Raw genomic sequence first — 11,906 nt, 5'->3', positions numbered from 1 at the left:
CACTAATGACCCATAACCACCAAATCCAATGATCTGTCCTAAGACTTCATCTGCATCCAAGAAGAAAATCAGTGATTCATGTGTGTGTGAGAGAGACCGAGAAAAGTTGATTTTCTCCTTGACCAAACTCCAGCCAGGCTCCCGTGAGCCCTTTCTTCACTAAGCTTTACTCAATCCTATAAAGATTTAAACAGATTAACAGCTCCATCCTGAAAGTGACCCTAGCCCTCCCTTGAAGAATCTGCCTGTGAAAACTCAAAACTGCCCGAAGAATTTACCATTTGTTCCAACACCTGAAGATACTGCTTCTGTCTTCTAGCCTCTGTGAAAGGTAGGAGCCTAACTTTCGTAAGCACCAATTAACAAACCCAGATTGGTGTCACATGGACAAATCCCTCTTCCTTCAAGCTTTTTGTCATTTTTTCACTTCCTGACTCTGAGTCCCACCCACCTGCTCCTTGTTCTGTCGTTTTTACTTTAGATTTCCAGTCCCCTCTGTACAAATCAAAGTTGAGTTCAGTTCATGCTGGACTCTTTTCTACTGCAATAATATACTGCTGATTAAAATCTGTCCTGACCACTTTACCTGGTGTGAGGCCCTGTTTATCTTTGAAAACACACACACACACACACACACACACACACACACAAGTAGGCTGGGCATGCACAGAACTCTGCTCCACTTGGGATCATCTGGGACAGCTCCAAGACTGGAGACTTGAATGAGCAGAGGGATCTCTCACTCACAAGCCCAGCATTTGCGGTTGCCTGTCAGCTTCAACATCTCCACAGGGCCCCTTCATTTTGCCTGGGCTTCCTCAAAACATGGCCGCTGGGTACCAAGGGAATGTTCTTGTTAATGACCCAGCATCACTTTCAGTGCATTATATTGGTAGACGCAGCCACAAATGTTGTTCAATCTCAAGAGAGTGGGAAAACAGACTCTGCTTCTAGGTGAAGTTGTGGCAAGGTTCTGGAAGGGCAGGTGAAGCAAAATACTACTCTAGCCACTTTGGGAAACACAAAGTTTGCCAGAGTTATAACCTCCCATCCTATGACTTCATTCTTATCTCACTCTGTATTAGTCATTTTTATACTTCTCTAAGCTCCCCTACTATCCATAAACTTTTAGATGGCAGAAACGTAATTTTTGTATTACCTATGGTGACTTGCAAATGGTTGGCTTACACACAGTTTTGGCCCTATACTGTGAGCTAATTTCACACATATAATATCCTTTCAATAAAGATGCACTAAAATGAAAGCCTAATTGACAGACGAAGAGTTGCCTCCACTTCTCTTTACTTCTTCTTTCTGGGACAGCTCCATGTTTCAAGTAAAAGAACCTGGGAATAAGCTCTGACATGTTAGGTAACTGCTGTGAATTATCCTTCCAACATTCTTCAGTCTTTCTACTACTACATGCTACCCAGGACTTGTCCTCGTGTGACTACAATATGCCAATTAATCTACATCTAGCAGCAGTATCACTCTACCTTGACCTCCCACACTGTTTTAGCACACTCAACAAGAACATATCTCTCTATGTGTAAAATGCATTGTCATCTCAAATAGATAGTTAGTCCACTGAGGACAAATAGCAACCCATTTTCCATTTTACTCTCATGTATTTCTAATGTCCCGAACAACACTATATATGCAGTAAGTGTCCAATAAACTACTGGGGAAATACTATCCTACTCTTAGAGGGTCATTTCTCACTTTTGTTCAATTATAGTTGATTCTCCACATGACTCAGAGAAGACACAGGGAAATAACACTAAAGGAACATACTTTTATTAAAAGTATTCTAAGATTAACTGATTTTGCAAATGGCAATGGGGAAATAACAGTCTGCTTTAGACTGCTTTATCAGATTTAAATACAAGCATGACAATGAGTTACTACTCCCACTGAGTAATTTAGGAGTTGTTTATTTGAATTAATAGTAGGTTGTAAATATTGAGGATTTAAAAACATTTTGTCCAAATTTCCCCCAAATATGATGGTTTTAACCCAAAACTTAGAAGCTGAAGGTGAAAAGCAAATATCCAAGTATATCCAAGGGAAATGGAGGTGAAGTTTTTGGAACCTCAAGTCTTGATTCTCATCTGTGATTTCCCTCCTGTGGAACCCCTAATTTCTTTAAACTGCATTTCCTCGCTTTTGTAAAATGGACACTATTTCTATTGTCAGTCAAGGAATTAAAAAAAAAAAACTTCATAAGTAATACAGTTAGGCTAAAAGAAGTTATGCTTTAGAATATTTTCTAAATAATATGCATATACAAAAATGGAGCAAATGGTTCTTAAAGAAGAAAATTTTATTTTACTAAGAATATGTCACTTTAGACAAAATCAACATTTTCTTCATGGTTGTTAATTCTTCTCTTCAATGAATACCCAATTTGAGCTCTATTCTTCATTGAATATGAAATTAACATAGATATAAAGGGGATACAAATATCACATTATCAAATTTCCCAGGGGAATACAATAAAGGTGTTTTATTAATTTTGCTATGATATTTTTATCCCATACTTTATTATGAGTATTTGATTTGGTCCTTTCCTACAATGTAATTAAAAATGCTGACCTGTGTTGCAACAGTGCTTGAGAGTAAGAAGGTTAAGATACGGAAGACACATTTTTTTAGAAGACAATTTCATGGCTCATGGTGGTGAAGACATAATAAGATACCAGAGAAATTAGAAGAAGTCTAAACTTCTAAAAAACTAAACAAAACAAAAAAACCCTAGTTTTCCCTCTCATTTTGTGCTTCAAGCTTGGAATTTTTTTTTTTTTTTAAGATTTTATTTATTTATTTGACAGACAGAGATCACAAGTAGGCAGAGAGGCAGGCAGAGAGAGAGAGGGAAGCAGGCTCGCTGCTGAGCAGAGAGCCTGATGCGGGACTCGATCCCAGGACCCTGAGATCATGACCTGAGCCAAAGGCAGCGGCTTAACCCACTGAGCCACCCAGGCACCCCAAGCTTGGAATTTTTAACTCAAGAAACCAAGAGATCTAAAAAAAAATGACAGGCCTTTCATGTCTTTCTAGTTCAGTATACAACACTGATAACCGTTTTCATTAGATAGACTTTGTACCGATTTACATGCATGGCACCAAGTTACATGATTTATAAGGCTTGACACAGGAAGGAAGCATTAAGGTGCACAGGGCTTGAATATAGGTGCAAAGGGCTGTGAATATTACAGAAATATTAAATCAACAAACTAAGGCATACATTGAAGATGTGAATTGCAAATCTACTCCTGTGGCCCAAACAACCATGTTGATTGTGAAAGACTTTACCAGTTGCCAAAAAAGGGAGAGGCCATTCCAATGCCCCAGCACTTCCTCCATTATTTCGAAGAAAAACTCTCATAGCACCAGAATGGAAGATGGCAGAGCCCCTGCAGCACCAAGTGACATTAAGCTACACAGCTTGCTGCTCTGTAGTTAAGCTTCCGTGAAGTTTCAGAGGTAATGCAATGGGCTGGTGATCTCCGTAAACCCCTAAGAACCTGGTGCTTGGAAGTTTTCAGCGTTAAAGTTAAAATGCTCCTTAAATACCACAAACGAACATCACTTCATCATACCCTTTTAGCAGCAAGACTGACTAACCAGGAGCTGAAATCCCCGTATCAGACACCGAAAGCCAATCAAAAATATTAAGATATCACTGCAATAAGAATTTAGGGGGAAAAAAGATAAGATGATAAACAATTTCATTGTAGCTAAAACTCCTTAATAATACTGTGCAGAAAGATGATACATCCCTAGTCCTTTGTAATGGGATGGATATTTAAGGTCAGTGGGAGAAAATAGCTCTTCTGAAGAACATCCATCAGGACTAGCATAGCTTTACTCCAGCATTTGGTGAAACACTTCTCACTGTGGCTGGAAAGCAGCCCCTGAGATCACATAAAATGAAAATACTGGTAGTCCCAGGACTCTGAATAAAGAATGGCAAAATTAATGAAAGTGACACGCACCAAGCAAATTGAGAAGTCATGTCCAGGTGATCTGCAGGTAAATTCTGTGAATTCAAATTACAGAGACTTTCCTGGGCATATATAGTTAATTGGAAAACATGGTCTGAAAAAGTCTGGGTAAGGCACTGGTTCTACAGCTCACTCAGATCTAACCAAAACAGAACACTGTTGTACCTTCAAGGATTAAGGAGACTCATCAGGTTCATGGATCGATGGATAATTCCCTTGGATACTCTGTGTATTCCAATTAAATGTTCCTCATCAATCCCAACGTCTTAGAGGAACACAGACTTTTCATGTTGCCTAATGGAAGAAGAGAGCAAAGGAGCCAGCTTTTCTTTTCATGTTTGTTTTCTTAAAAGGAAGTAACACTGTTTCAAAGGACACCATCAAGCAAAGGTCTTGGTGAGGACATCTTCATGCTGCTGCAGGTGAAGGGTGCCAATTCCTACAGCAGGGGCTGGCAAAGGGGGTCGACTCACAAGACGGAGCTATGATGAGAGCAGAAAAGAAATAAAATGACCTGCTGACCTGATCAGAGCCCGGCTTTATTCTCCCGAGGCAGGGCATGCCTTTCTTTTAGCTTGTTTAACCACAAATCACCTTTTTTGGAAAAATAATGGGTCACCTAGAATAGACTGGAAGGAGATACAGGTCACAACTAAAAACTAAATCCCAGGCACCATCAGGGGAGATCAATTCTTGAATTGGTCGTATTCTTCAGTAACTATTAGTTGGTTTTAGCAGTAGAGTTTCCTAAATTAGAACAATGACAATGATTTGACCCCACAAACTAGTAACAAATGTGTGAAGTGAGTTCTAATTGAAGAAGAATAGAAAGAGAAACAGAAGCCCATTTGCTCTTCTCATTGTTCTTCCCTCTTGACAGTCTAAGCAGTAAGAACTTGGCCTTTGATGGACCCCAGCTATGTGGAAGAGCCTAGAACAAGCATTAGTGGGCATCTGTTCTCCATTACGTAATACAAGCCCACTCATCACCCTGCTCCCCCAGGGCCTGGATTGTGACCTTTAGGACAAGACTAGGGGTAAGGTAGCTGACAGGTAAGGGCTTTTACTTTAAGTATAATCACTTTTTCTTACATCGTACTAGCACATACACATATATATATCTTGATAAACATTCAGCATTTCATTCCCAAAAAAAAAACCAGTCTAAGTTAGGTTTTATAGTTTAGTTTCTCTTTAAAAGAACTGGACTGCTAATGGGGAATAAACCCATTTACTGGCACTCCAGGAGAAATAACACACATACATAAAACACTGTAAGAGGGAAAGCTATTACCTTGCAGGCCAGCTGCTTTTCAAACCTTGGAGAAACAAAGCACCATGGTCCCATGTTCTGAGGCTCCTCCTGACTCCAAATAAAATCTATAGGAGAAGAAAGTTCATTTCAATACTCCAGGTAAACCTACAGTAACACACACACACACACACACATTCTATATGTAGAATATATAAAAATATATATAGTTTTATATATATCAATATATATAGAATATATATATAGAATGTGTGTATATGTATACACACAGTGCATATGTACATACATAGATACCTTATAGCCATATACACACACATATGTACATATACAGTGTGTATGTATGTATAGCTAGCTTTCTTCAAGTAAATCTATGCCTTTCCAATATGGCATGGTGTGGTTTGTTTTTTGTTTGTTTTGTATTTTGGTAAATGATAGTCATGTATCAAGCACCTCACTCATGATACAGAACAATTCTATCAACCCCCAAAATTCCCTCATCCTGCCCTTTGAAGGCAACTCCTCCTATGGCACCAGCCTCTGGCAACCACTGAGGTTCTCTTCTCCCTATGGTTTTGCCTTTTCCAGAACATCAGATAAATGGAATTATACTATGGAAGCTTTGGTTCTGGCTGCCCTGAACTAGCAAAATCCCAAAGCCATAGTTCACTCTCTTTTATTGTTGAGTAGTATGATATTGCAAGGATGTACCTTACATCCTTGTTTATTTATCCACAGGTTCAAGGACATCCTGGTGGTTTCCAGTTTGGGACAATTATGAATGAAGCTGTGGTAGACATTTTTCTGTGAACACACTGTCATTTCTCTTGGGCAAATACCTCCGAGTAGACTGGCAACTGTGTGTTGGAACTAACTATTTTCCAGGGTGGCTGTACCACTTTCCATTCCTCATCAGCTCTCGGTATCACCAACTTACTGTTTTGTTTTCATTTTAGCTATTCTGACAGGGGTGCAGCCGTATCTCATTTGGGTTTCATTTGCATTTCCCTTATCACTAATTATGTCAAGCATCTTTTTTTTTTTTAAGATTTTTTATTTATTTATATGACAGAGAGAGAGATCACAAGTAGGCAGAGAGGCAGGCAGAGAGAGAGAGGAGAAAGCAGGCTCCCCGCTGAGCAGAGAGCCCGATGCGGGGCTCGATCCCAGGACCCTGAGATCATGACCTGAGCGGAAGGCAGAGGCTTAACCCACTGAGCCACCCAGGCGCCCCTGACAAGCATCATTTTAAGTAGTTATTTGTCCTCCCATTCTTTCATTCAGATCTTTTGCCTAGCCAAAGGTCATGGAGATTTTCTCCTAGAAGTTTTAGAGTTTTATGTTTTACATTTAGATCTGTGATCCTGAGTTAATGTCCGTACCCAGTACATACAGATGTCTAATTACTGAAGCCCCACTTGTTGTAAAGACTTGCCTTTTACAGTTACATTTATCCTAAGCAATAGTATAGCACTGATTACCTCCAACCTGTCAAGAAACGACACATCTTAAAGTGAGAGAAGGAGGTGGGTTACTGAAAGGGACACCATAAAAGAAAAGGAAACATTCGCTCTAGCAGTATTTTTTTTTTGCCCATTTTTCCAAATTCCAAAATATTCAATCCTTTAAGGACTCTCACTGCCCCAGAATCCCTTTCCACATGAGACACTGGAATAGGTTTCAGGTATCTAAAACCCAAAGAACCCCACCAAGAATAATGCTGCACCTTTAACGTGTTTGTATTTGCTCATCTCTTGCTGTAATGAATCCAGTGGGAAAGGGCAGAGTTCCTCTAATCGGATGATGGCAAAGTCATGCTTCTTGGCCTCTAAGGATTCTCTTTGCTTCAGCAGGGCATAGAAATGTTTGCCACAGCAGAACACTAGCCTCTTGACCCTGTTGGGTAGAATGGGGTAGAGGAGAAACAGCTAAGAGAATTGTATCAAAAGAAAGAGGAGATTGCGTTGATGAAAATGCTTCATTATGGAAGCAGTGGGGGGCTCTGTAGTTGGGTTCAGTGACACACTGTGCCCTGTGGCCTTCCTCAGCAACGCACGCCTCTGAAGCTCCAAATTCCATGCAAACTCTGACTCCCGCCCCATGGGGGCAGAGGACTTCTATCAGGATAGAGGAGATTTGGGTCATTCTGGGTTCCCTAACGTGAACTAGTTTTCCCATTAATTAAAATTCTACTGCAGAGTATGAAAACAGAGATACACAGCAAATTACTTTTTGGGATCCACAGATGAATCACCAATGACCGGCTTGAATGTTGTTCCTGGCGCCATTTCTTGAAGAGTTGACACAGCGGCCTAAGGAGGGTAAAAAGCCACACAACTATCAACCGAAGAAAGGAGCTGAAGATGCTTGCACTTTCAAGGGATCTTTACCAAGAAATAACATCAAACTTTCCTCCTCGGACTCATATATATAAATATATGCCCTAGTAAACACAGTATCTTTAAAAAAAAAATACCAATTGTGTATATTTCAGAATAAAATTACTTTTTCCAGGTTATGTAAGATTGCCTTTTGTGCAATACTGAAACAAGACTTTTAGAATCAAAATTTCAGTTTGATCGCACTTTTTGTCTCAGTAAAAATACACTTTGGTTTGTTGGAATCAGAAATGACATTTGTGAACAAAAACAGCTAAACTAGGACAAGGATTTCTTTTTTTTTCTTTTTTTTTTTTAAGATTTTATTTATTTATTTGACAGAGAGAGATCACAAGTAGGCAGAGAGAGAGAGAGGAGGAAGCAGGCTCCCTGCTGAGCAGAGAGCCCGATGCGGGACTCGATCCCAGGACCCTGAGATCATGACCTGAGCCGAAGGCAGTGGCTTAACCCACTAAGCCACCCAGGCGCCCCTAGGACAAGGATTTCTGTCTCTAGTATTTTGACTATAATTTATACGTGAAACCTAATGAGTCAGAACAAGAAGGAACAATACATGAATATTTCTGTGATGAAAAGAAATTTTATTAATGAACTCAATTTAAATAAGTACCTGTTGCAAAGAACTTAGCACATAGACAACCCTAGTTCACTGCCCTATAATCTATTCTCAAATGGGACTACATCTTTTTTTTTTTTTTTTTTTTTTTTTTTAAGATTTTATTTATTTATTTGTCAGAGAGAGAGCGAGAGCGAGCACAGGCAGAGTGGAAGGCAGAGTCAGAGGGAGAAGCAGGCTCCCTGCGGAGCAAGGAGCCCGATGTGGGACTCGATCCCAGGACGCCGGGATCATGACCTGAGCCGAAGGCAGCTGCTTAACCAACTGAGCCACCCAGGCGTCCCGTCAAATAGGACTACATCTTGATTGGTCCACTGATGGGCAGCCATGCTGATGGGGAATATTGTAGTATACCCTAAAAAATTAATATTAATTAAGAGAATGAAATAAAAATATATACTTTATACATTACACATTATCTATATGTCTACATAATATATGTTACCTATTATATATAGATATATATTTTATTATATATCATATATTTATTTTATTCTTATTTTTTACTTATTCTTATTGCTAAATAATGTATGATAAAAGCCATTTTTCTCCATCCTGAACCCTTGGTCAGCTCCCACTTCCTAGGGTAGGAATCCAAAGGAGCTGGAGGGGCGCCTGGCTAGCTCAGTTAGTGGAGCAAGTGACTCTTGATCTTGATCTTGGTGTCAGTTCAAGCCCCACATGGAGGTGTAGAACTCACTAAGGCAAAAAAAAAAAAAAAAAAAAAAAAGGAACTGGAATTCAGAGCTGGGTGGGAAATTTGGGTAGAATTTAGGTACCACATGTCAGACAAACTTCTTACAGCCCTGAGTCATATTTGTCATATGGCAAGTCATCTCTGAATACACCTTGGAAAGAAAGGGTGGACTTCTGTTCTGCTAGATCACTTGTACCAAGAATCTAATTTTCAGGAAGAAATCAGACTTCAATAATGGTGGTACTCACTTTCAGTTAATAGAAGGACTGAGATGTTTAATGAAGATATTTATCTACTTAATAGTTTTTCACTTAAAAATCTATAGGATAGGGGCACCTGGGTGGCTCAGTGGGTTAAAGCCCTTGCCTTCGGCTCAGTCATGATCCCAGGTTCCTGGGATCCAGCCCCACACCACCTCTCTGCTCCGCGGGGAGCCTGCTTCCCCCGCCCCCGCCTGCCCTCTGCCTACTTGTGATCTCATTCTCTCTCTGTCAAATAAGTAAATAAAAAATAAAATCTTTAAAAAAATCTATAGGATAGCTGTTGAAAAAATATATATATATATATATTTTTTATATATATATATATTTTTTGAGAGAGAGAAAGAGTGTGTAAGCAGAGAAACGGAGGGAGAGAGAATCTTAAGCTCTCAGGGCTTCATCTCATGACCCTGAGATCTTGACCTAACTCAAAATTAAGAGTCAGACACCTACCCATCACAGCCACCCAGGTGCCCCTAGCTGTTGATATTTTCAAGGTTCCAGAGCAAGGCCTCACTTATTTGGTAAGTTATATATTAGACATGAGAGAGGAGTGGACTATTGGGGCCAGAATGTGAACTCTCTTTCTCATTAGAAACAGCAAAAAAATTCTCAATAGAATTTCTAATTGTTCACTCAATACTTAGTAATATACATATATTATACTTAATGTGATTACATACCATTATAGTAATGATTGAGGGAGCATGTGACACCCTTAGGGGTATAATGAAAACTGGGTCAAGAATCCCAGACAAATATTTTTCTTAGAAATAAATTATAGTAATCTGCATTATGACTCAGCCCCTTTAACACTGCTGCTTCAAAAGATCTGTGTCCAAATACCCCCATGAGAAACACGTGTTAAAGGGATGGCATTCATTATTCCTGAATGTCCTCTCATGCTGCGAGACCCAGGAAGCCATCTCACAATGTGCAAGGTTGTTCAAGGCACAGTCAGGGGGGCAAACGAGAATGAAGGGATCAAACACACAAACCATGCCATCGGTGTAAGAACGGGAAGTACATTTCCACAGTACTGACCCCCGGGGTCAGCACCAGGGAGAGGCAGTGGAGGGGCACAGAGGGCGGAATTTGAGGCGGCACCCACTCTGGGCTCATGTGGATGCTGACCTCCACTAGAGGCAAATCACTCACTGCTTTCCTCAACACCCCTCAATTCCAAATATACATTTTCTAGCCTTCCTGAGAAGCACAGGGTAGTCTTGAAGAGCCAAATCCTAAATGACTTCTTTTACCTCCTTTGCCTAGCATCCGAATAAGTGCCAAGGTTTTTTGAACCTTAATCCTAATTAAGACTCTCATATAAGACCAGAAAAAATGCTCGCAGATGGGATAAATAGATGCTTAGCAATATTTATTATCTTGAACTCTGCATATTTTTGTGATTTAAAAAATATATTGGAAAGGGGGCCCCTGGGTAGCTCAGTCGGTTAAGCGTCTGACTCTTGACTTCGCCTCAGGTCATGACCTCAGGGTGGTGAGATAGAGCCTCTTGTCTGTACAGCTCTACAGTGAGCGTGGAGCCGACTTAGGATTCTCTCCCTTTCCCTCTGCTCTTCCCCCTCCAGCTCACATGTGCAATCCCTTTCCCTCCCTTCCTCTCTCTCACACAAAAAAATAAAAATAAAAATAAATTTAAATTTAAAATAAAATAAAAAACATATTGTGTGCTTAACACCCAGTTCAGGTGAACCCAGACAAAATGTTCCTTTTCTTCTTTTCTAAAGATTTTATTTATTTATTTGAGAGAGAACAAGAGAGAGAGAAAATATATGTACCCCTTTAAATGTTATAGCAATAAGCTATATTGTTGTAATGTTTGAAACAGGAGTCTATCCACTGGTAAATCATTTAGCAGAAAAAAATCTCAGTAAGCCAATGAATATCACCACTGGTTTTCATCAAAATACTTGGCATTCCCAACTTGCTACTCTCAATATAGTACATTAGACTTGGAATATAGTACATTAGACTTGGTTTTCTCTGGTTTTGCTTTCAATGGTTTGTGTTATGTACAGTCAACCTAGGTCAAGAAGCAGATGCTCTTCCTCCTGACATGTGGTCAGAAGGTCTCTAGTAGCATCATGCTGTCACCATGCCTACGTCATTCACCTACTTCCTCTCATTATGTACGCATTTTATCATCTTGCTCCATCACAAGAAGGGTGAGTACAGCACAACAAGGTATTTTTAAAAAAGACCATATTGGGGGCGCCTGGGTGGCTCAGTGGGTTAAATCCTCTGCCTTTGGCTTGGGTCATGATCCCAGGGTCCTGGGATCGAGCCCCACATCAGGCTGTCTGCTCTGCAGGGAGCCTGCTTCCTCTTCTCTCTCTCTCTGCCTGCCTCTCTGCCTACTTGTGATCTCTGTCTGTCAAATAAATAAATAAAATCTTTTAAAAATAAATAAATAAAAATAAAAAATAAATAAAAAATTAAAAAGACCATATTCACATAACTTCTTTTATAATATATAATCATAATTCTTTTTTTTTTTTTAAACATTTGTTTTTTTTTAAAGATTTTATTTTTTTATTTGACAGAGAGAGATCACAAATAGGCAGAGAGGCAGGCAGAGAGAGAGAGGAGGAAGCAGGCTCCCTGTGGAGCAGAGAGCCCGATGCGGGACTCGA

General features: G+C 39.8%; 1 protein-coding gene across 2 annotated transcripts in view; it reads right to left on the bottom strand.

Annotated features, from left to right (window-relative positions):
- Positions 1-2,305: 2,305 nt before the first annotated feature.
- Positions 2,306-11,906, bottom strand: part of DHTKD1 (dehydrogenase E1 and transketolase domain containing 1) — a 56,436-nt gene continuing 46,835 nt past the window's right edge. For both annotated transcript variants that reach the window (XM_082740831.1, XM_082740832.1), the window contains 4 exons: positions 7,507-7,589; positions 7,004-7,173; positions 5,302-5,387; positions 2,306-4,489 (listed from right to left, as the gene is read on the bottom strand). In XM_082740831.1, coding sequence (XP_082596957.1) covers positions 4,388-4,489; positions 5,302-5,387; positions 7,004-7,173; positions 7,507-7,589 — 441 coding nt within the window. In that variant the 3' untranslated portion in view covers positions 2,306-4,387. The remainder of the gene's footprint in view (positions 4,490-5,301; positions 5,388-7,003; positions 7,174-7,506; positions 7,590-11,906) is intronic.

Source organism: Mustela nivalis (genome assembly GCF_964662115.1).
Source record: "Mustela nivalis genome assembly, chromosome: 7".
Classification (NCBI taxonomy): domain Eukaryota; kingdom Metazoa; phylum Chordata; class Mammalia; order Carnivora; family Mustelidae; genus Mustela; species Mustela nivalis.
Note: the sequence above shows the minus strand (reverse complement) of the source record. Positions and strands in the feature narration are given on the sequence as shown.